At 27.6% G+C, this 26,788-nt stretch overlaps 1 protein-coding gene across 6 annotated transcripts in view; it reads right to left on the reverse strand.

Moving 5' to 3' along the window:
• LOC100201949 (kinesin-like protein KIF20A) overlaps positions 1-26,788 on the reverse strand; it is an 87,186-nt gene that overhangs the window by 36,792 nt on the left and 23,606 nt on the right. For all 6 annotated transcript variants that reach the window (XM_065793292.1, XM_065793291.1, XM_065793290.1 and 3 more), the window contains exons 4-13: positions 21,457-21,654; positions 17,452-17,557; positions 13,191-13,415; positions 13,071-13,114; positions 10,014-10,081; positions 9,301-9,363; positions 7,566-7,712; positions 7,040-7,205; positions 6,374-6,529; positions 1,831-1,970 (exon numbers count right to left, since the gene is read on the reverse strand). In XM_065793292.1, coding sequence (XP_065649364.1) covers positions 1,831-1,970; positions 6,374-6,529; positions 7,040-7,205; positions 7,566-7,712; positions 9,301-9,363; positions 10,014-10,081; positions 13,071-13,114; positions 13,191-13,415; positions 17,452-17,557; positions 21,457-21,654 — 1,313 coding nt within the window. The remainder of the gene's footprint in view (positions 1-1,830; positions 1,971-6,373; positions 6,530-7,039; positions 7,206-7,565; positions 7,713-9,300; positions 9,364-10,013; positions 10,082-13,070; positions 13,115-13,190; positions 13,416-17,451; positions 17,558-21,456; positions 21,655-26,788) is intronic.

Here is a 26,788-nt window from a genome sequence, read left to right on the forward strand (position 1 = left end):
TTACAACAAAAATGATTTTGGTTTATATCGAGATGACGGGTTAGCTGTTTTTAAGAACAAAAATGGCCATCAAATGGAACAAATAAAAAAGCATGTCGTTCAAGTTTTCAAACATAACAATCTCAACATCTCTATCAATTGCAATCTTAAAATTGTTAACTACCTTAATTTAACTTTTAATCTTACTCAAAATTCTTTTCAACCATACTGCAAGCCTGAAAATAACCTAAGTTATGTGCATGCTGATTCTAACCATCCACCAAGTATAATAAATAATGTTCCAAAAAATATTGAGCTAAGATTGTCCGCCAACTCATCAAGTGAAGTTATCTTTAATAAATCGACACACCTTTATGATGACGCATTAAAGCAATCGGGATACATTTATAAATTGACATATAAACCAAGCATAAATAATGTTCCAAAAAATAACCGCAAACGAAACATAATCTGGTACAATCCTCCATTTAGTAAAAATGTTACAACCAAAATTGGTCAACGCTTTTTAACCCTAATTGACAAGCATTTTCCTAAAAACCACCAACTACACAAAATATTTAACAGAAACACAATTAAAATAAGCTACTCCTGTATGCCAAACATCAAATCTATTATCAACTTACACAACAAAAATATTTTATATGGTGATCTAAAATTATCAGAAAAAGCCTGCAATTGCATTAAAAAATCTCTTTGTCCACTAAACAACAATTGCTTGTCTAACAATATCGTTTACCAAGCCACCGTAAGCTCAAATAAACCTCAATACAACGATAAAGTATACATTGGGATAAGCGAAACCTCATTTAAGCTACGTTATGCGAACCATCAAAAATCTTTTAACATAAAAAAATCCAAAAACGACACTGAGTTGTCTAAAGAAGTATGGGAGTTAAAAGAAAACAATTTTACAACTTCAATCAAATGGAATGTTATTAAACGCTGTAAATCATACAATCCTGTGTCAAAAATTTGTAAGCTTTGTTTAAATGAGAAATTCGAAATATTATTTTACAAAGGGAACAATCTGCTAAACAAAAGAGGCGAATTAGTTTCTAAATGCAGACACAAAAATAAATTTCTCCTTTCATTATTTGATAGCGGAGATTAGTTTTCCATTACGCCTTCTTGTAATATAACGCCAGAACTCATTCTACCGTAGTTTGTAATTTTTAAATGGTTTTTTATATTTTTGATTTTGTACTTCATGGCTGATGATTGCCGATAGGCATGAAACTTTAAGTTCCATTAAAAGTTGTTTTTTCTAAAATTTAATTATAATTATAAAACGCTCTGTTTTTGAAAAAGTATATATTTTCTTAAATATTGAGCAGTCTACAACAATCAAGAGTTTAGTATTTTTAATACTAAATTAACCAACAGCTATATATATATAAATATATATATATATATATATATATATATATATATATATATATATATATATATATATATATATATATATATATATATATATATATATATATATATATATACTTACTTATACTATTTACAAGAGTATTGTGAAATATTTTATAAGTATAAAAGATTTTATCTAAAAAACGCTGTATAATGGTCTTTTTTTGAAAAGAACGGCGTCAAAATCCGACAATCGCTAAACCTAGTATTAAAGATGTTTGATAAACATTCTTTAGAGGCAAAAAAGCAATCGAAAATGGACGATTGTTTCGAAAAAATGTAAATATTTTATTACATTTTTGCGTTAGATTTTTTATGCTAATTCACATAAATATTGAACTATGAAATGCAAATGTTATAAAATACAGTACTAATAAAAAAAAGCCTAAATAAAAAAAATACTTTGCTTACTTATAGTCCTTTTCCATTTCATCCATTACTTCGTTCATTTCTCCGCAAATTTCAGCTCTCAATTTTGATTCCATCTCATCTTTTTCCTTACGCTCTTTTTTTAATTTATCGCGTAGTTCGGCAACTATTTGGACTAACTCCTATATTTGAGCATTAAAGATTTTAAATTAAAACATGAAATAAAATATGTTATGTAAAATAAATATGTTATGTAAAATAAATATGAATTATAAAAACAACTAAAATTTCTCACTTTATTAGGGAACTTAAACTACCTGAAATTAGGTACTTTTTAATAAAACCTTTGAAATTATACAACTGAGCATTTATTTTAATGGAAAATTATCCAAAAAATTATGTAATATGTCTGTATGCAATATAGGACATAAGCAAATAATTTGCTACATATTTTTTAAAAAGGCTTTTCTATTTATGCATTACTAAAATTGAAAACATTTTTTATACTAGTATGATACAGTTTTAAAACAAGTAAATATTGCAATAACAATAATGACTTTTGCTAGAAAATTGATTTTTAATAAAATTTTTACTGGAAGGAGTAAGAAATGCTATCAACAATGTCAAAATTATTACTAATAATAAAGTGATACATATAATGTTATACTGTAATAAATAAAATCAGTAGATATGTATATACTATATTTATCTATTATATTATTTATTTGTAAATCTAGGTAAACAAATAATACTTATTTAAAAAAAATCCCTCTTGCATTAGTTACTAAGGATTGCAATACCAATTTATTGGTAAATCAAATTGAAATGTAAAACCATTTAACAGTTGTTCGTTGGTCGTTAATGGTATGTATAATGTATAAATGGTATGCAGGCACACCTTTGAACACAGCACAAAAAATTTTTAAAGAGAAAAAAAGCAGATTAACCAAATAAATAAACAACTAAAAATGAATGGTGATGATGAATACATTTACGAAATTGAATAACTTATCAACAATTTAAAAATACTTTATAAAATCAGTTAACTATTTTCTATTAGATAATTATTCATCAAAAATATTTAACCAGGGGAGTGCTGGCCCCAGCGGCTATGCAGAAATCCTGATGAGCCTTGAGCCACTTATCTGAACTATTGTTAATTATATTATCAGATTAAGTAAAATTATTAAAAAAATAATTTTACTTTAATTTAAAAAAGATCAAAAAATAACTTTTTTTTTAAATGGTTTATTAAACACTTTATTAATCTGATTTAAAGTGTTAAACTTTGACTGCTAGTACACTATTATTTTGCATAATAAAATGAAACCATTATACAACATTGGCCTTTAAACATAAACGATATTATTTAAAAATGTTTATTATTACATCATTTAAATGGCTTTTAGTGAATGTATTAAATTAGAGAAACTTCTTTAATCGTTTAGTTCAACTGTTGAATTAAACGATTGCTAAATGTGACGATCTAGAGGAAATTTATTATCTTGAAATTTTTTAATTAAAATCCTGATCACTGACTTTAGAATGAAAATCTCAAAAAATCATACTAAAATATTTTAATACATTTTTCAAACATATTAAACACATCTTGAAATAAAAAAAAAAGAAATAAAACCACAAGTAAAAAAATCATTTTTATTAATCAAAAACCACATTTATTATCATAAAGTAAAGAAAAACAAAAACTTTAAGTAAAAAATAAGCAGAGCAACTACTATCGCCGGAACTGAAGAGGGGCAAAGGGATTGCGCCTATTGCATGCATGTATTATCTTTAAAGGAAAAAAAATTCTAAGAAATTTAATGAATTAAGATGATCTTATGTTGTTCAGCATTTTAAAAATGTTTCTCGTCAGATTTTTAATTAAAGTCTTCTAGACTGTTGTTTGGTATCACGCTTGCGGCTATATAGTATATTCATCTACTCATTGCTCTGCAACAAAACATGACTATATTTACCATTCATTTAGCATAGCAATTAGTCAATAAGCATTTGTTTATTTTGCTAACTTGAAAAAGGTTACACACTTTTTGTAAATATATTTAATAGTTACATTGATGGATTATTCAGTGAGTTGATCTGAACAAACTGTAATCTTTGTTGATTTCATTAAAAAATTTTATTTTACAATGGATTTGGATAATAATGTCTTTGCTGATAATTTATTGCAAATATCAAGTGAGGGGGGGGGGGGTCAAGACCACATACAGACCACTGATTACCTATAATAAAATAGAATTTAAAGAAATAATGGTTTCATTTTGAAATTAATTTAGATATTTAGATATTATATTAATTATCTAAATATCTGAATTAATTTAGAGACCTTCATTTGACCATAATGAAGGTCTCTAAAAAGTTACTGCCCCCTTTATTTGTGTCCCTATCTACTATAAAGACCAGATCAAGGAGAGGTCAATCAACCATATCTTTCTTTTTATTAAAAAATGACTTATAATTAGTTGCACCCTTCACATAAGCCAGTTGGCAGATTAGAGGGGCACTGGTTTTTAGTAACACATTTAACCGTTGATAATTGAAAAATAGGGTCATTTTTGGTGTGGATTTGACAAGTTCATAATGCTTGATTTTCAGATAGTTGGATCTAATGGTTTTATATGCTGTTAATCTTAGATCAAAACAAAGTGTTAGAAAAATTTACAAGCATCTCAAAATGGCTGAAAATTGGACTTTTTAGGCGAGTGGACATTTTGCTTTTAGATATATTTGAGTTCTAAACTGCAACAAGGTGCCTATATTTTGCCCATTTATTGCGGACAGTAGTAGCTAATCAGAAAACTTATCTGCAAAGACTTTTGGATGAATAGAATAATGCTACAGTTAGTTTCATTTTGACATATTATAGCAATTTTAGGATTTTTCCAAAGTTGATAAGGTCATAATTTTTTTCTAATTTAACACAAGTTAAATTAGAAAAAAAGAACTATCCAGAAAATAGTTCTAGAAAAAATGAAACACTTGTTGAAAGTGAAAAAAAGTTATACAGCTCTAAAGTAGTCTGTTTTGACCATTTGTAAATTGAGGGGGCCACTGTGTCATGTTTCTAAGGCTATAACTACTGAACTGTTGTACTTGAAAGTCTGAAGTTTCAAATTTAATCTATCTACATAATGCACATAATAATATGTAAAAATCAGGAAAATTAGAGATGGTAACCCATAAAGTTTTCTTCAAATTGGTCGAAATATAATGATTTGACCATGAACACCTAATAATATTAATATCTTATGTATATTTTTTGTTGTTTGACTCTAAAACCATGCTTGGTTTTAGAATCAAACAACAAAACTTATATGGCAAAAACCCACATTAATCAACTTTTTTAGAAAAATGTTACATGAGCTTTTTGGAGCCAGCATGCCCCTGTGTTTAACCTTGTTAAGAAGTTTCATTAAGCATTTACACTTGTTAAGAAGTTTCCCCTATTTCCATTTACAATTAGATTAATTCTAACAGTTTAGTACACAAACTTTTACTTTAAAAAAAGATTTTAGTTATTTTTTGAAATGCAAATTCATATCTCATAAAACATGAGAAAAGACTATAATAAAAGAAGCAACTAGAATAGCTGTCTTTTTAACTTATGTATTTATAATGTTTACATTTTAATATTACAATACTCTCTTTTCAAATTAATTGATAAGAAAATTAAGTTAAAACCTCCACACAAAAAACTTCCTAATTTAATCCACTTTATCTACAAACAATGATCTATAGGAAATTTTGTAAAAACCTAGTTATAAGGTATGGTTTTGTATATTACAAGAACTGTATTTTAAAAAAGACATCAAAAATCACTCAAATCAGACTTGAAATAGTTGAACATTGAAACTTTTAAAAATGCTCCTTACAAAAAAAAAAAAGAAGCTAATTTTATTCTAAAAGAAAAAAACTAAATAATTTACCAAAGACTAATTTAGAATATGATAAAATTGTTTGAATTGGTTTTTTTAACCTACAAAGCAAGGTGAGTACTGCTAACAGTTGATCAAACTTCCTAATCTCAGGTTTATCCAGGTAATGCAAATTTCAGGTCAACAAGCATAGTTTGTTTGCATTCAATGGGCTAAACAAAGCTACCGATAATTTCAAGACTTTTAAAATTCTAATTTTCATCTTTATCTTGTAAATGAGCTAAGAAAGCAGCTATTGTATTTTTGAAAATTAGACGAATAACAATCTATTATTGCATCTAATTAGGAATATTACATAACAAGCATACATGTTTAATGCATATTTAATTAGGTATTAACCAAATAATAATAATAATATGATAATACTATGCATACTTAATTAACTATTGACCTTGTAACAACATTATTTTGCATATTTAATATAGGGTAGACACTTTAATAATATTATTATGCATCTTTAATATAGGGTAGGCATTTTAACAATATTATTATGCATATTTAATATAGGGAAGACATCTTAATAATATTATGCATATCTAATAAAGGACTGACCTTTAATGCATGATACGTATATAGTGCTATAATAATACTAATAACAAATTATGTAAAATATATTTAAAAACACATACATCATAACTAAAAGCAGTTGGATCATTTAGAGTCCGCTTACTGGAAGTTGCTGGCGTTACAATACAAATTTTTGGATAAGATTTTATAGCTACAGGAGTTTTAGTGATAGGAGGAACTTTCCAGATTTCTGTAGCACGTTGCGCTTTCAATTTTACCTAATGAATAAAAATATTCTTGAAAAATGTAAATAAGCAAGAAATTGTAGATAATAAACAACAAATTAAAATAATGATGTAAAAAATAACCATAAGTAATGTTATTGCTAACCAAAAAATTGCTTAAAAAAACAAATACTAAAATTCTAAAAAAAAAAGTTAAACCTTTTTAAAATGAAACAAAAACAACAATTCTTTAAATAAAAAATCTACTCCACATTTATGCTGTTTTATTCATACATATAATATTAACTACAATATAGTATATAAATAAAAATAATATAGTTTAATATATAAATAAAACTTATCATAATGGGAAAACCATTTAATAATAATATAAAATCAAATTTCTAAAATTTACATTAAAAAATTAATTAATTTTAAGTAATTTAGATATTTGAGCAATCATTATATATAGTTAAAAGTATGGCAAAACATACAGTCTAGCCCAATATACCTGTTTAATACATATAGAAGTTAAAAACGTATATACATTCTAGCCCAATATACCTGTTTAGCAACAGCAGAAAATTTCATCACATTGCTAGTTTCATCAAATACAGATGCACACTGGCTGATATTAACAATCATGGCTGCTTTACCTTTACCGAGAAAAAAACTCTGAAATAAACGAGTTAGCTTGCTTTCACGGAATGGAATTATAGTTTGACATTTTCTGAAAATAAAACACAGTAAAAATTGACTTTAAAATAAAGTTTTGTGTAGATACAAAATAAAAAAATTAAATTAAATAAAAAACATAAAAGAAAATTTCTATTGTTTTTAGCATCATAAAAATACAACTTGGACTTTTTTGTAGTTACAGTTATGAACTAATCAAGTTAACTATATATAGTCAAATACATTTTTTAAAAACTTTTCAGTCAACAATAAATAAACAAAATAATTTTCAACTACAGTTATGAACTTATCAAGCCAATTACATTAAGTCAACTATACTTATACTGCAAAATATAATGTAATGGTAAATTAGTGATAAACTATAATAATGTAGATTAACAAATAAGATACTTACGGATGGATTTGGTTGTATCTTAGTGCAGATATACACTGACCAAGTGTCATTATTGAAGAATTAATATTACTTGCTTCCTTTAAGCGATCTGATGCAGCTTGAGTTTTACAGTATCTTTCAGAACCAGCAAGATCAACAATTGAAATTCTTAACATATATATATATATATATATATATATATATATATATATATATATATATATATATATATATATATATATATATATATATATATATATACATACAGGGCTTGTGATGAAGCGAGCGCGATTGCGCTCCGCTCGTAAAACGCGCCCGTAAACGGTATTTTCAAACTTTCTAGGCGCGATAAACAACGCTCGTTCAGCTTATAACGAGCGTATAAAATAACGCTCGTCCAATAGGGATTATTTTTTTATTTTCATAAAATATTTAAAAATGATTTTTTATTAAAGATAGTCTATTATCATGGCACTAATACAATATATAAAAAGCACTACGTCGTTCTCTTTTGCATTAACATAATGAATGAGCAGTTTGAAGTCGTTAATAGTCACTAATTTCAATTATGGAATGTGCACGTGGAAACACAATTAGAAAACCACTATAAGAAAATTGAAACTGCAGAGTATTTTTAATCTTGTGAAAATATCAAGTAAGATTTATTTGATTTATTGTTTGTAATATTCCACACATCGTTTATAATCAAAATAAATATTAATAATACAGTAATTTTTAAAATTAGTTTTTGTTTATAGTATAGGTTTTTTTATTAACTATTATTTATTTTAAATCAAATTTAAAACGATTCTGTTGTTTAGAATGTTCGCAATCGCATTCGAAAAGGAAACAAAGTAATGACGTCAACATTTATTAAATGGAAAGTTATTATTCTAATTTATTATTATTTCAAATTATTCTTGTGTTATTTTTTAAGATAAAAAAAACGTAATTTAAAAAAGAAATTTTAGAAAAAAATTAAATAATTAATTTGAATAAAAAATATCAAGAAATATAAAAACCATTAACCGTTAATTAAGTTTACAGCGTAACATTTTAAAATACATATATCAAAACAACGAATAAAAACTATAACTAATAAGTCACTAAATTATACTTTAATACAAAATCAATAAGAAGTTGCGTTTTTGTTTGATATTATTTTTTTATAACATAAATAGTTAAAAATAAAATCGCGATCTGACAATATACAAGAAGTTTGGAAGTATAAAAATCTACTTCGTTGAAGTAGATTCATGAGTGTGATACTAATTCAAACATTTTTTGACGAAAGAATTATGTAACAAATAAAAAATGATATAAAAAAATAAAAAGCTTTTTATGAGCATCGCCTTCAGCAATTTTCATGATGGCGCTCGCCGACGTTATTTCGAGCGCACATAATCACGCTCGATGAAAACGTATTCTAATTTTACGAGCGCGATATAACACGCTTGACGATTTTCTTCATCACAAGCCCTGTATATATATATATATATATATATATATATATATATATATATATATATATATATATATATATATATATATATATATATATATATATATATATATATATATATATACATACATATATATATATATAACAAATCTAAAGTAAATAATCTCTAGAACTGCTTGTTTAAAGTGTTGTACAAATTTGATAGTTTTTAATAATAACTGAATAAAATTGATTTATTGCACAAGTTGTCTTTTCATTAATATTTTAAGTAAATTATAAAAAATTACTTCTTACCTACTCATCCTGGTGACTTGTTCATCCACTATCTTTAGTAATTTAATGGAGAATATTGAATGGCTGTAAAACAAAATGAATAAATTAACAGAAGATAGTAAAAGATTTATTGAAGTTAATTAATATGTAAGTGAAGGTTATAAATATTATAAATATATCGCCTCACATTACAAAAATATTGTCAGGGATAATGTAAATCTACATAACTAGTATTGGATAATACAGCATATCTGACAAATGTAGCCAGTTAATATAAGCATATAAATTAATAACTTTAACACCTAATGTCTATTGTTGACATAGAAAAGAACAAGAATAAACTCTTTAAGCCAAAATGAACATAAAATCTGTTGAAATAAAAAATATATAGCTTTAACTTTTCCTGTAATCTGTAGTGCAGATACGCGCCCCCTACCTGTAGTAGATTTGCGGATTTGCACTATCCCCAACAATATGCCAAAAACACATATCTTTTAATTATTGAATGTTTGAATGCAATCTTTTTTTATTATAGTCACGTTTATATATAATATTATGGTCACGTTTACTTGTTTTGACACTATTCGTTATAACATTGAACCAGTTTAAAATTCAAACTAATGAATTTTATCTACTCTAAAAGTTGGTTTATTAAGAATGCTAGATAATCGGTATTTATCCTATTTTGAGATGGATATACATGACTACTACTACTGCCTAAAAAAAGTTAATACCTTCGACTTGATGATTGGTTTAATTTAGTTGCAGCCATGCGACGATTTTGCTGACCAAGACGTAAAAGCTAAAAAAATAAATATTTTTTATGATAAGCATGTTTAAAATACTTTATATCTTTACACAATACTATAGTCAAATAACTCAAGCCATAAACTTATTTTTGAAAATATTGCTGCCGCAAAGCTATTTTGATTTCAAAACTATTTTCAACCCGAAACAAGTCTTCTAAATCATTTTCATCATAAAATTTCAATAAAAACGTTTGCAGGTAAGAGATCTTAAATAGATATGAAAAATGCGATTCTATTTATTTACATTTTCATTTTATTTAAAGCGATATCAAGATTTAACATTTTCTATAAATATGCTAGTTGTTTTTAGAAATTTTTTTTAAAAAGAAATTTATTTGAACAAAAGAATTCTAGCCTTCTAGAATTCTCACATTCAGATAATTTTGCAATCGAAATTTAAAAAGTAAAAAAAAAATTCAAAAAGTTTAAAAGAATTTGAATGTTCAATAAATATAAATTTAATTGCAGGGGCGTCCTTATTTCCCAGTGGCATAGCGAGGCTCATTCCTGAAGGTTAAAAGTATATCTAGCTACAGAAACAATATAAAATGTAGAACATAGTGAAAGTGAGGAACAAAATTTAAATCGTAAACATTTTGAATAGTTAATTTTCTCTTTTTGTTTCTTAAAAATAGTTTTTAAAGTAGAAACATTCTATTGCAAAAATTTAAACCAGTGATTATTGCAAACATAAAAAATTTAAACTAGAAAAAAAAAAAAATTTATTTCTGTTAAAAGAAATTTTTTTCCGAAAAAATTTAAGCATATAACAAAATATAAATTGATTTATAAAATCAAATTTTATCTCACTTTTTATTACAAAACAATTTGAACGAAAAAGACTGAATGAAAACATTATGTTAAAAATCATTTGAATGGAATGGAAAAATCATTTAAACTTAATTTTTATAGTACGTTTATTATACTTAAATTTTTAATAGTAATAGATCAAGAAGCAATGAATTATAAAAACATGGTATTTAATGTTTTGCTTTGATCTTACTTGTTTGGTCTATAGATATAGCATGTTTTTGCTATAGATATAGCATGTTTTTGCTAAGTAAAAAAGTATAAGTAAAAAAATCTTTTTTATTTTTTTAAGTATCATGTTAAGTAAAAATAATTACTAAAACTAATATTGTAATAGTATTAAATACCTTACTTGCTCATTAGATTATGACTTGCTAATTACACTATAACTGCAACTTAAACTTTAAATTATAACTTAAGCTCTAATTTATAACAGGATTTAATTGCTCTAATGCTTAACAGTATGTAACGCTATTTTAAAATCTGCCAAACGAGAAAATTATAAGATAATATTTAAATATGAGAGATAATATGTTAAAAAATAATAATTACAAACTAATGTAGAAAAAATACAATTTTATACAAACACAAACCCCCTTACCGCAAAGTGGCGTCAGGGATTAGTGGGAAGGGGTTAAGAATTTTTTTTTGCAACTAGATTTTTTTGTGTTAACTTGAGCCCTGTTATTTCTAACAACTATCGCAATAATTGCTCCTCTCTTTATCGTGCTTGCCATTATCTTACTACTGATTTAATTTTTTTGATTTTCCTCTAATTTGATCTATCTTTACAAATCTCTTATTTGTACTTGCAAGGAATATTGTTGTCATATTTAGGCTGGTTCTTTAAACTATGCTCTTTTTCTTCTATACTAGATCCAAAAAGACATTGTATTATTGACCACTAACATGGTCACTGCTCATAGGAGCTATCACCTACAATTCCATCAACCTAAACTCATTCTTGCTCAACTCTTCATTCAGCAAAGTTGCATCCTATTACTGTATGTCCCTTTATTCTCTGAAAACTTTAATTTGTCTATTTTTTTTTTTTTTTAAAGCATTGAACACACAGTTCAATGCTTTAAAACTCTTTCCCATATTGATGTTTGCCTGACTCATACAACCTTTAACTTTTCAAGTCTTCTGTCAACTGTTTCCTTGCTCTTTAACTCTATTCTTCATTTTAATAGTGATTTAATAGTGGGTGTTTGTAGCTTGTTGGGAGTGAATTAAATAAAAAAAGAAAAAAAAAAATCAAACCAATCTCCACATATGCACCAAACTTGAAAAATCGTCAATACTAATTTCAACTACAAATAAAATCATGAATACTAATTTCAACTACAAATAAAATCATGAATACTAATTTTAACCACAAATAAAATCATGAATACTAGTTTTAACTACAAATAAAATCATGAATACTAATTTTAACTACAAATAAAATGTATAATATAGCAACAATAAATCTCTGCTAAGTTATTTTTTAATAATACAGCTAAGATATTTTTTAATCATACATTTGCTATTCAAAGTTCTACAAACTTTTAATTTTCTTATTCTAATTTTCTATTTTTCAATTCTACTATTACTGTACGGTTTAATTAAAAAAAGTTTTATCTCAAACAAAAAATTTTTATCGAAAATTTTTTTTAATAAGATCATGTAAACCACTTTTCTTTTTTTTTATCCTAAAGTTTTTAAAAAAAGTGTTCTCTTTTTTTTTGCCAAAAGTAAAACCATAAGTATTTCATTTATTTTGTTTTAACAGAACAGAGATTTGTTCCTGTTTTATCGCAAACTTTTAAAATAAACATAAGTAATCAAACAGAAAGCACACACACACACACAAAAAAAATATTTAAAAAAATATATTTAAGAGATCAGATAACATTATTGATGAATTCATTACAAATTACGTTTTGGAATATACAGTTAAAACTGGAAAATTATACAGATATTAATAAATGTTACTTAAAATCAAAAATTATTAAATAGCACAAGATAAATCATGCAAAGTATGAACTTATCTTGTGTTATTTAATAATTTTTGATTTGAGTATTCTGACTATACACTGAATTAAAAAAAAAGGTTTTTTTACAAATGTTAGCTAAAAACACTTTCATGCAATACTGAGTTAAAAAAAAATTAAAAAAAAATGATAATACCTTATATGCTTCATCAGATGAACTGACACAAACTTCACGTAAGTCTAAAATTAAAAATAAAATACTAATACCCATATGATTGAAACCTATTTCTATCTAGAAGATTAAAAATAAAATTACCTTTTACATATGGGTTTCCATTTTTATCGTCCCCAAGTTTCAAAGCTGTTCTTTTTTTCCCTTTAACAATAGAACTTGGATCAAATAAATCATACATAAGCTCATTATAGATTTCCATAAATGAAATCCAAACGGAATACTGAATGTTTTTTCCATGTTTTTCTAAGTTAACTGTTGTGTTATCAGCTATTCGCTGTCGAATTTCTTCATCAATAACTGATAAAACTTAAAAATGGAAAACAAGCAATATAATTAAATAATAGTAATTGACAAAAAAAACTTTCCGGTTTATTGCTACAAAAAATAAACATGAAACAAATAATGCAAAAAATATTTCTTGAAACTATTTTTATTAAGTTTTATTTTTTACTTTTTTAGTTTTTGCTATAGTTTAATTTTTATTTCTATAAAAAAACTTTAACTACAGTTATATATTAAGAATTAATGATAAATGGTAAAAAACAATTTCAAGAAAACACGTGGTTCGATAAAGTTTTTGTTGAATTAATAGTAGTGAGTTAAAAATAATCTTTAAAAATTTAAAATATTTGATGCAGACAAACAAACAGACGAGAGCAAACATTTTTAAAGTGTAGTTTTAAGGTGCGCAACTTTGAGTGCTGTAGTTTATCAAAATTACTTAAATGAATTAAAATCATTTAGAATTTATGTTAAGGGGAACAACATCTTCTTGTTATATAGGAGCGCATCTATTAATAACTAGCTTTTTTACTGCACTAAGAAAATAATTAAACCTCTTGGTTATATATATATATATATATATATATATATATATATATATATATATATATATATATATATATATACACACATATATTTTAACATCTTCGCTCCCAACAAGGCTGAAAGCAACCACTAATTAGATTTGGAAGTTACTGGAAGAGAAAAGATGAAGATTGTAGAACAAAATAACAATTGACAAACAACTTAAAGGATTTCAAATTATATGAATCAGGAAAGCAAGATGAAGGAAGCAAATTCCAGAGGACCAATGATCGAGGAAAAAAACAAGACGAATAAGAGTTTTTGGAGCACTTAGAAACAGTCACAGAAAAAGGATGAGACTTAATTGAATGACGAGTAACACCAGAATGAATTTTAGTAGATGGCACAAGAGACCCTAGCTCTTTAGAGCAGTGCCCATTATAGTATTTGTAGAAAAGAGAAAGAGAAGCAATGTTACGACGATGTGATAATGGTTGGAGGCTGGCTGCAAGGGTAGGTCCAACTATGTTTACAATGTGCTTTTGTACCTTGTCTAAAAGAGAAAGGGCATCATTAGAAGATCTGCCCCAGATATGACAACAGTATTCCATACAAGGCCAGATTTGAGATTTGTAGAGATAGAGAATAAAATCCGAAGTAAGAAAGTGCCAAGCTCGATAAAGAGATGCAACCTTAACTGATGCTAATTTTGCAACAGACTTGATATATAGTTTCCATAAAAAATCGGAAGTAAAGGTTAATCCTAGAAGATGAAGAGTAGATGACTCATTGAGTACATTACCGTTCATAAATATAGGAAGATCTAAATTATTGCGATAACGATTGGCAGAATGTCTTAACCTCTCCACCTTTATCTAATGCACGATAAAAGCTATCGATTATTACTGTTGGCAAATCAGCTGTAGAACGAGAAGATCGAAATCCATATTGATAGTCAGAAAGTAAGTTATCAGATTCAAGATGAGAGATTAAGTGTTTGTTAATTAAAGATTCAAAAACCTTGCTTATGATAGGAAGGAGACTTATGGGACGGTAGTTAGACGAATCAGATCGCTCTCCAGAATTTTTGAAGATAGGGAAAACAGATGCTACTTTCCAGCAGGCTGGAAAACAAGACTCTGTAAGCACTTGTTGAATAGTTTTGAGAGTATAGACAACAGCTCTGGAGAACACTTCTGCAAGACAATAACAGGTATGTTGTCTGGGCCACAAGCTGTTGAAGAGTCTAAGCAGGAAATCACTTTAGATACAGAAGCTTGGGTGATACGAATGTCAAGCAATGGATTAACCTGTTTGTTGGCAATATCAGGCAGAATGCAACTAGTGGAATAAAGAGATGATATTGATGAAAAGTTTTTAGCAAACAATTCAGCTTTGTCTTTAGGTGAGGTGACAAAGTCTGAACCAAACAAGAGAGGTGAAATTAAAGAATTGCCCTGATTATTAATACTATTAAAGATTCTCCAGATGTCACGAGAGCCTAATTTTTGTGATGAGATACGAGATTTCATGACCTGAGAATAGCGGGCTTTAGCGTTAGACAAAACGTTTTTACAATGGTTTCTAGCAGTAATAAACAGATGTCTGTTTTCTGGAGAATTGTTTTGCTGACAGATATGGAAGCAACGGTTTCGATTGGCAATCGCAGCAGCACAGTGTGAGGAAAACCATGGAGAAGAGTAAGGCTTGACGTGGAATTGTTGAGAGGGAACAAAAGATTCCATGCTAGCCTGAATCCACAAAGTTATGTAAGAAGCACATTTGTCGACAAGACGAAAGATTTCTACCCAAGGGCTTTCACAAAAAAAATCATGGAAAGAGTCCCAGTCAGTTTTAAGGTAGTTGTAAGAGGTACGATGATAGGGGAATTTAGATGATGAAGAAGAATGAGATATTAGTTTTAGAGAGATTAGAAGCACCGAAGGGTGATCAGAAGCACCGAAGGGTGATCAGAAGCACCGAAGGGTGATCAGAAGCATCTAAGGGTAAATGTGGAGAAACTGAGCACTGACTAGGATCAGAAACAAGACATAAGTCAAGTAGAGAAGGTAAATGATTCGGGTTGTCTGGAAAGCAAGTTGGAAAGTTGACTATTTGAGTTAGGGATTGAGAAAGGCAAAAGTTGTGGGTTTTAATGCCTGCAGAATCACTGATACTAGAGCCAAGCCATTTAGTGTGGTGAGCATTAAAGTCACCGACAACAACAGTATTAGCTGATGGATAAAGAGAGGGCTTGATCAATATGATCAGAAATAACATCAAAAAGAGTGCAGTCTTGAGATGAAGGATAGCGATATAGAACAAAGAGAAAGGCGGTAGAGTGAATAGTCTGTGGATTCAAACCTAGTTCCACAACAAATGGGTGAATTCTTACGAATGTAAATGTCCAGGCCAAGCATGTGACTATTGGAGTCTTTACAATTTAAAAGAAGATAACCATCAACACTAAGATCGCAAGATGAGACAGCTGAACTCAAATTAGTCTCACAAAAAGCAAGTAGGTCTGGTGAACTTTGCAAGAGATAAGACTCAACAGAAGAAAAGTTACTTTGAAGACCACGAATATTAGTGAATGATAGGTTTAGTGAACTTGGTGATGATTATGGTTTTTTGTGTTTTATAGTTTTTGGTACTTTATTTATTTTTAAATTTGTTGAAGAACTCGACTCAATGCATAGATAGTGCTCAGAACCATAGAGCTGTACCCTCATTAGGAGATAATAGAATGAGTTGCCTAGTCATAAAAACAGAGGCACAAGCAAAACCCATGCATTGAGTCAAGAAGATCCAACATTCAACATCCTAAGCTGGATCAATGTATTAAAAATACATCTGTGCCAGCCTAATAGATTAAGAAGGGGTGCAAGGCTGGTCAACAGATAGAGTCTGTTTACCCCTTAAATATAAAATATAAAATTCTATATAATGTATAATAGTTATATAAAAATCATAGGACCAATAGATAACGCTTATTTAAAAATCAAAACAATCAAATCAAATAAATATATAAATATAAATAAGATTAAATTTATAAGATATATAAATTTAAATTCAATGAATTGAAAAAAAAAAATACTTATTTCCAGAGCCCTTTAATGTTTTAACTTATAAAGCACTACCTTTTACAAGAAAAAACCTTTGTGTAAAATATATTTCAAAATTAGAAATATGAAGATCAAATCTAATTATATTTTTCCTTTAATGTAAGTTTATTAAATATTTGAATAATTTTAAATATTTTTAGATAATCTAGTTATTTGAATTATTTTAATTTTATAAACCTATTTTATTTTTTATTTTTATTTTTTATTTTTAAATTAGTCAATTTTACAAACCTATTTTATTTTTTATTTTTAAATTAGTCAATTTAAACCAAAAAGAAGTTTAGTTTGATAGTCAAAAGAGAAAGTGTTTTTGAGAACAGCCTATAATAACACTAACTATTTTTCATGCTACAATGTCCACCCATAAATTGTATATACAAAGAATATAAATATATTAAATTGTAACTTACTATCAATATTGCTGTCACTCTTTTGTATAACTGAAATATCAGACATTAAGCTGCTGCATGTTGCAGACCTGGATGTACTGTTCATAAATTTTGACGTGTCATTATGCTAAATATATATATATATATATATATATATATATATATATATATATATATATATATATATAACTAATAAATATATTTAACTATTATTATACTATTGTTATTATATCACTTTGACTTTCTCACGATCATTGTTATTAACTTTATTATTATTTTTGTTATCGCTATTATTATTGTAATTATTACTACTTTAACTCTTATTAATTTTATTAATTCAAAAAAAGGTTGTTACAGATTACTATTATAATAGTAGTACTTTTATTACTAATAATGTTATAGTTATTAACTACAGAAAGTAGGGGAGACCGAGGCAAGTTGTAACAGGGGTAAGTTGAAACAATGCGGTTTAAAGAATGGTTTTTATATATTTCTCCTAAATTTTTTTTAAATAATACAACTATAACTTTAGCACATCAGCTGTAAAAAACTTACAGTAATCGAATAAAAATTTGAAAAGTTATTGATATCTTTTTTTCGATATAAATTTTTAATTTTTGTTTTTGAAGTTTTTTGGGTTTTACAGTAAACTTAGAGGTATATGACCATAATAAAATGATGGTAAGTTAAAAAAAAAAATTTTTATCACAAAAAGCTAAAAAAAAGATTTATTTAATATAAATAATTGTATACATTAAATAGAGGGATTATGATGCCTATGGAGTAAGTTGCATCAAATTGCTTGGGGTAAGTTAAATCATAAAATAACTGCGGGTTAAGATGATTTTACGCACTTTTCAAACTTTTTCTAAAATAATGGATGCTTTTTTTATATAACAATAAATAAAAATAAAAATTTTATGATGAAGAAACCTTATATAAGTTTTATATGTCTTTAATATTATATTATACAATATAATATTACAGTATACAAATAATATATATGTATATATATATATATATATATATATATATATATATATATATGTATATATATATATATATATATATATATATATATATATATATATATATCATATATATACATACATTATATGTATACAAATTTTATAGTATTTTTTGTTTTATTATTATTTGATTAAACTGTTATTTTGTGCTTTAGTAAAAATTGTAAATGTGAACTTACAAGAGAAAGACTGAAAAAGGACTTTATCCAACAGCAGTGGTAGCACGAAAGCTTGCATTTGAATGTGCTATAAAGTATAACATTAATTTTCCTAAATTGTGGTTAAAACTTTCAATGGCTGATCCTGACTGGATGAGAGGGTTTTTAAATCGACATTCAGGATTGTCTATCAGAACTTCAGAAGCAACAAGTCTTGCACGAGCAACTAGTTTTAATTGTGCTAATGTAGGTGTATTTTTTCAAAAATTATCAGATGTTTTAGATAGAAATCATTTTTCTGCATCTAATATTTACAATGCTGATGAGACTGGTATCACTAATGTGCAAAAACCAAACAAGATAATTGCTCATAAAGGTATTAAGCAAGTTGGAGCATTAACATCTCAAGAAAGAGGGACACTTGTGATAACGGTGTTAGCTATAAATTCATATGGCAATAGTGTACCTCCAATTTTTCTTTTTCAAGAAAGAAATTTTTCTATCAATTTATTCGTGATGGACCAAATGATTGCATTAATGCTTCAAATAGGTCAGGCTGGATGAATGAGGAGTGCTTTGTTACTTACTTGAAACACTTTATTTGGCATATCAAGCCAACAAAAGAAAGCCCTGTGCTATTACTTTCAGACAACCATCAGTCTCATTTATCTGTTTAATTAATAGCATAGTATAAAGATAATGGTAGAGTTTTGCTTTCCTTCCCTCCTCTTTGCTCACATAAGTTGCAACCTAGATAGATCTGTATTTGGACCATTCAAAATATGCATAGCTAATGTAGAAGACTCATGGATGAAAATATGGCCAGGAAAAACAATGAGTACATATGTTTGTCAGGAATTGCAAAAATAGCCTTACAGCATCTCTTACACAACAAAAAATAACTTCAGGTTTTAGAGTGGCAGGAATATTCCCATATGATTAAGATATATTTTCAGATGCAGATTTTGCTCCATCATTTGTAACTGATTGTCCAGCAACTCAATCTAAAGCAGGTATTGATATTAGTATATCAACTTCAATCTCAGATGCAATTCCATCTCCGGTATTATTAGAAGTTTCCCCAGAGAATGTAAGACCTCTACCAAAAGAACAACCTAGGAAAGAAATACTAGATCAAAAAGAATGTATGCAGAAATTCTTACAGATACTCCAATAAAACAGCAACTTATAGCTGAAAAAGAAATTAGTTCTAGAAAGAGAAAGTCCAATACTTCTACATCAACAAAAAAAACATTAACGTTGAATTAAAATGGAATTAATGTGATTTTTTTACATTAAAAAATTGTTTTTTAAATAAAAAGTTATTGTATTTTTATGTCCTAAAAACAGAAAAAAACAGAACTTAAATATTCTAAAACTTCTTTTGCCTTTTTCTAAACTTAATTGTTGTTTATTTGTCTAAGAGAACTTTTTTTTTTCAAAAAAGTTATTAGTTTACTAAACAAATCAGGTATATGTGAAGTCTAGCATTATAAAAGTATTGCAGCTCAATGAAAATACTAATTTCTTTTATTGTAATTATAAAATTTTTGTTGTCAAATAGAAATTACAGATTAACTAGTAATTTTTCTGTGAACTCTGCAAGGCTTATACTTTCAGAGTATTGTGTAACAACTTACCTGTTCACTATTGCAACTTGCCCTGATGAGGGGTAAGTTGCAACATTTTTTTTTTCATTTTTGATTCACTATTGCATAATAACTAAGTTTTATATTATATTTATCAATGCCGGATTTACATGTCACTTAGATCTATTTTATCACCCTGAAAAAAAATTTCAAAAATAATAAAGTTTAAGGAGATAAATGCAGCTTTTTAAGTTTTGTCTCAACTAGCCCTAGTCTCCCCTACACTAGTACATGTGCTATTTGTAAATATCAATAAATTGTAAAAACTATTTCAGAAACATATATTGATTAATTGATTGTCTATATCATTACATAAAAAACACAACAAGAGAAATATTAAAATTCCATGTTGTGCCAAACTTTGAACTTAAATGTATATATCAAAGACATTTTGCAAATTTTTAATGAAACTAATTAATATTTGATTTCATCAAAGATTTGTTAATATTTGATGAAATTATTTAAAAATTTGAAGAGCAATTTTGTAAAAATGTAATCATTAGTGATACATATCACAATGCTCACATATAGAAACTATATGTGAACATTGTGGAGAAGTTATACATAATGCCTAACACTTTATTAATATAAATTACCTCAATTGACATAATGCTTGCATAATGCACCTAAAGACCTTAAACAAAGTGTTTTAAAATGCTTTTAATCTTGTGTATAGAAATAGGTGTTTACATTGTTGCCTAGAAAAACCATTTTAAAAATGTTTAGGTAAATATTGAAAAGAATTTTATATGGTGACAATATTGATGAAAGCAGCCCTAATCATGATTATTTAGCAATTGTTTAGCAAATCTTAAGAAATTTTCACCGTCATTTTTAGAATGTATTTAATATTTAGTTTTTACTATGATTAATTACTTGTCCAAAAAGATAAAAAAATTCAACTTAAATGCAGGCACAATGAGCATGTATTAACTTAATTTTACAATATTTAAAGCCTTTAACATGCGCTATTTGTGAAAAAAGTGATTTTTCCCATGCATTCTCAACAAATGCATAAATGAGATGCATTTTTTGCACCCCACTGAACTACATAAATTTAATATCGACTAAAAATATATATTAACCTTAACATTACTTATTATAGTATTGAGCAGTCTTTAGTTTTGACTGTTATTGTAGTGCCAAGTTTTTATTTAAAGTAATAAACAAAGACAAAATAAGTAAATTTACCTCCACAGCATTCAAAACCGACTTTTTAACTAAATCTTCCTGTATTTCTTCTTCTTCAGTCAGATAAGTAACTTCGTTACAAAACTTAGGCTTTATATTTGCACGAATGTATTTTTGCTTTTTAATACTGTTAAAAATTACATCAAGAGAGCGAGGTAAAATTCCTCCATCTTCAGGTACTCCTTGAATTGTGTAGGTCTATAAAAAATTCAAACTTTTAAATACACTGCTAGGAACGAATTACAATAGGCCTAGCCCAGGCCCATACTTTAAATTTATTTTTTTACCTTATGAACACACACACAGATATATATATATATATATATATATATATATATATATATATATATATATATATATATATATATATATACATATTAGGGTAATCCAAAAATGACCAAAAAAATTTTTTTTTTAACTTTTTGTTATTCCTAAGGTCTAAATGTGTTCATTTATAAAAGAAAACATTGTACCAAAAAAATCAGCCAAATCGGTTAATATTTAGAGGTTGCGCTGGGGCGATCTTTATACCCCTCTAAAATTGGAATTTTCAAAAGTTCAGTAAAATATTGACCTTTGTTTTCTGTACACATTTCGGTTATTTACCGTTCGATTTTAATAAAATAAAAACGAAAATAAAGCTCTTATTACGCATAATAATTTTTGTTAAACAACATTTCCTTTTTAAATGCATATTAAACCGGCAAAATAAATTGCAAACTAAGCCAAATTTCATTATATTTTATTATATTGGTTTATTATATGGTTTAGTTCAGTTCAAGACTTTATCGAGAGTGTTGTGATTCCTGAAATAAAATTACAATAGTTTATCTATTTTGCTTGACTAATAATATTAATTACAGTATTTTAAGAAAGTGATATAATTGCGAGTTTCAACGAAACTAATTTTGTTTGGAAATATAGGTGACAACAAAATATATTTCCATTTATACACTGTATTAAAGAAAATTTAAAATGGCTGCAGTCGCAAAGTCAACACGCAGTTCTACAGCAAAATGGTTAATTGGTCAACCAATATCAATGCTTTCCCATCTTAAGCTTCCAACGATTTTGGAAGTATTAAAATGTTTTTTCTTCCACCATGAGGTGAAAGGATTGAGATACATGAAAGTTCGGTAACAGTTATCAAATCAACTTATGAAATTTGGGAAAAAGCTAAAATTCCTACAATTCGAAAGGATAATGCAGTTACAAGGCTTGAAAAATTTCATAAAGAATATACGGATCTATTAAAAGACAGAAATAAGAAATCAGCTGTTGCTAGAAGCAAAGTAACAGACTTTGAAAAGAGAATTATGAAACTTTTTGATATTGCGCCAACTAATGTTTTTGATTTAATAAAAATTGCTGAAGATCGCGATTTCCTCATAGATCAACGAGATGATAGAAACATGGTCTTGGGTTCCATTGATAAAGATGATGCAGAGAAAGAAGAAAATAAAGTTTGCAGAGAGATAAGTTTGGATAAACGTTTGCAAAAAGAAGCGTTAAGGAAACAACGCTCTGAAGAAGTAGTTGTTCGCCTTCAAGTTCTGCTAGTAGCGATCATGATGATATTGTAGTTTTGAAAGGAAAAGATGATGTTGCAGAAAGCTCCGGTCTGAAAAAGAAGCGTTCTATAAAAAAAATTATTACCCCTGAAGTTGTTGCTTCCTTAGATAGAGGAAAAGTAAGTAATCGTGTGGCAATGCGAACTATAGCAGCTACAATGCAAAGTTTAGGAGCTCCCATTGAAGAGTTCTCTATATCTGTTACTACTTTTCATAGGGCAAGAACTGATTATCGTGAAACTCATTACAATGAAACGAAAGAAAATTTCAAACCGGATGTACCTCTCATAGTTCATTGGGATGGAAAAATGATGGCAGACATCGATGGAAGTGGAAATGTTGAGCGTTTGTCAGTTTTAGTAACAGGGCATGGTGTTAAAAAACTTCTGGGAGTGCCAAAACTTCCTGATTCAAAAGGAGAAGCCATTGCTACTGCAGTTGTAGCCTCCCTCCATGAATGGGACGCTTCGAATCTTATTAATAATCTCTGTGGCATGTCGTTTGATACCACAGCTAGCAATACAGGATCTGAGAAAGGTGCTTGTAATTTACTTGAAGAAAAATTAGGAAAAGAATTATTGAATTTAGCTTGTCGTCATCACATTACTGAAATTGTTGCAGGATCTGTGTTTAAAATTTATTTTCCAACAACGTCCGGACCAGATGTTGCTATTTTCAAACGATTTAAACAAGCCTAGAAGAATATCAAGAAAGATGATTTTAGCCCAACAGTGCAAGATGAAGAAGCTGAAAGATATCTTTCAAACGTCTCGATTGAAAAAATATTGTCTATAATTAATTTCTTAAAAAAATGTTTGCAAGACTCACAACCACGAGATGATTATAAAAAACTTCTTGAATTATGTCTAATATATTTAGGAGAGCAACCTCCTAGTGGAATAAGATTTAAAGCACCTGGAGCCTTCCATCATGCTCGGTGGATGGCAAAACTTATTTATTCAATTAAAATATGGTTATTTAGAGATCAGTTTAAAATGGTGCAACATGAATTAAACGCAGTAAGAGATATTAGCATGTTTGCTGCGTTAATATATGTTCGACAGTGGTTTACTGCACCACTCAGTGCCTCAGCCCCATTTAATGATTCAGATTTTCTAAAAAATATTGAGGAATATCGTGAAATGAATGAAAATATAGCGACCGCTGCAACCAAGGCAATGAAGCGGCATCTATGGTATTTAAGTGAAGAACTTATATCTTTGGCATTTTTTAGTGATGATGTAGAGATTGAAGTTAAAAGAAAAATGATAACTGCCCTTCAGCGTCAATGCGTAGACAATAATAGGCCATCAAAGAAATTAGCAGATACTACAAATGTAATGAGTAAATCCCTTGAGAACTTTGTAACATGTAAATCACTTTCATTTTTTAATTTCTTAAAAATTGATATTTCCTTTCTTGAAGAAGATCTTTCAAACTGGAAAAACAATGAGTCATATGCCGACTCTAAAGAAGTAGTGAAGTCTCTTAAAGTTGTTAGTGATTGCGCCGAAAGAGGGGTGAAGTTAGTACAAGACTTTAATGCTGTCTTAACAAAAGATGAAGAGCAGCAAAGTATGTGCTAAATTTAGTTGCAGAAACAGGGCTGTCTTACCAGATGCAAAAAAATCAACATTGAGTGCTAAACCAACCAGGCGACAATGAGCAGCTGTTGTTGTTTAATGTTGTTTAATGTTGTTTAATAAAAATTATTATGTGTAATAAGAGCTTTATTTTCGTTTTTATTTTATTAAAATCGAACGGTAAATAACCGAAATGTGTACAGAAAACGAAGGTCAATATTTTACCGAACTTTTGAAAATTCCAATTTTAGAGGGGTATAAAGATCGCCCCAGCGCGACCTCTAAATATTAACCGATTTGGCTGATTTTTTTGGTACAATGTTTTCTTTCATAAATGAACACATTTAGACCTTAGGAATAACAAAAAGTAAAAAAAAGTTTTTTGTATCACCCAAATATATATATAGATATATATATATATATATATATATATATATATATATATATATATATATATATATATATATATATATATATATATATATATATATATATATATATATATATATATATATATATATATATTGTAGTAATTGTGTAAGTATTTCCTGTTAAAGAGTGCTCAATACCAAAGTAGAGCAATATATAGTAAAAAAACTTAATAACTATAACACTCGATTTATTTAAAACATTACTCAGAGTTTCACGGAAATAGCGATTGTCTAATGTTACAAATCTCAAAAAAAACAACAATAAAAATAAAAAATACATTAAAAAAACAGTGGAGTGTCTTCTTTGATGACATTAAAGTTATTCATCATATATATGTTTTCATGGCGACACTTAAACGCAAGTTCGTTTTGCTTATTTAGTAAAGGCAATGGGGATGAAATTATGTGATAATTTTCTATCAAGCATAAATTGCATGACTTACCACCAGGTTTAAACGGTTCAGCCTGGCCTAAAATCTTCCACAAAAGGACAGGATTTAAACCTTTCTTTTTAACACTCCACACAAATTTAGAAAGTTTGGTAGAGTTTGACCCACTTTCATAACGAAAGGAATTATTGTGCTTGTAAAGGCGATCTTTAAAAGTTTTTTCTGTAAGCCCAATATAATATCTACCTTTATCTTGCGGATTTGTCTTAACATTACATAAATAGATGACATTTTTAGTTAAACATTTTCCATTAAGTGGACATAAGTTAATTGTCGGCAAAAAATTTTATTGTTATGTGAAGTGATGATGTTGCGAATATTTGGAAGACAGCTATAGCTAACCTTCAGGTTGTTTCGATTAAACAGCTTATGGAATGTATGAGATTTTGGGAAGTTTTTATTGATTAAATTTAGGAAAAGTTTGGCTACGTTTGTCTTGACATTAATTGAAAACGGAGGGTTAAACCAAATAATATTTCGTGCACGTGATTTTGCAACTTTTATAGAATCATTGGCAACGGCAGTAATATTTTCTTTAAATCCACTAGACTTTAGGGCATTGTTGTAAAAAGAAGTGGCTCGATTAAAAACTTCATTACTTGAAGATATACTTTTTATACGATTAGATATCATTGAGGGAATAGATTTAAGAATGTTTGGAGGATGGTTCGAATTAACATTGATATATAATGGGATGTCACCTGCTTTCCTATATGGCTGATAAGAATTGTCAGACAAGTTGAGCAAAACGTCAAGAAAGTTAACAATTTTTAAATTAGAATTTATTGTTATATTTAGTTTGAATTTTTCTTTAAAATGAATGATAAGGTTTTTCTTTATTATTTCCGATTGCGGTCCACTAATACCATTGAAACAGCTAAGCCTGTCATCTCTATATAAACCGTTGGTGCTTTACCCCTATTCTTTGCGGATGGTGTATAAAATAAAAAGGCCTACCAGTTCACACAACTCGACTCCATCAAAGCTTCCCATTGTCACGTCAAAATCGGAATCTCCTGATTTTTAACCCACATATTATTTCTTGTAAAAAGTAAGGATTTTCTAGAATGGTAAAAAATATCAGTTGTATTATCTGAAATTTGTTGAAAATTATTGGAGTGAGCCGATCTTGTAAGTTTTGAGCATGATTTATAAAGTATATTAAAAAATATCTCTTTTATCACTATCCATAACAATTTTCAAAAGCAATTAAGTAATGTTATCGCTAAAATTAAATCTTCGGAAGACTTGTTTATTTTTGCGGATAAAGCTCAAAGTCTTTATGAAATTGATAAACC

Source organism: Hydra vulgaris, chromosome 03, assembly GCF_038396675.1.
Source record: "Hydra vulgaris chromosome 03, alternate assembly HydraT2T_AEP".
Classification (NCBI taxonomy): Eukaryota; Metazoa; Cnidaria; class Hydrozoa; order Anthoathecata; family Hydridae; genus Hydra; species Hydra vulgaris.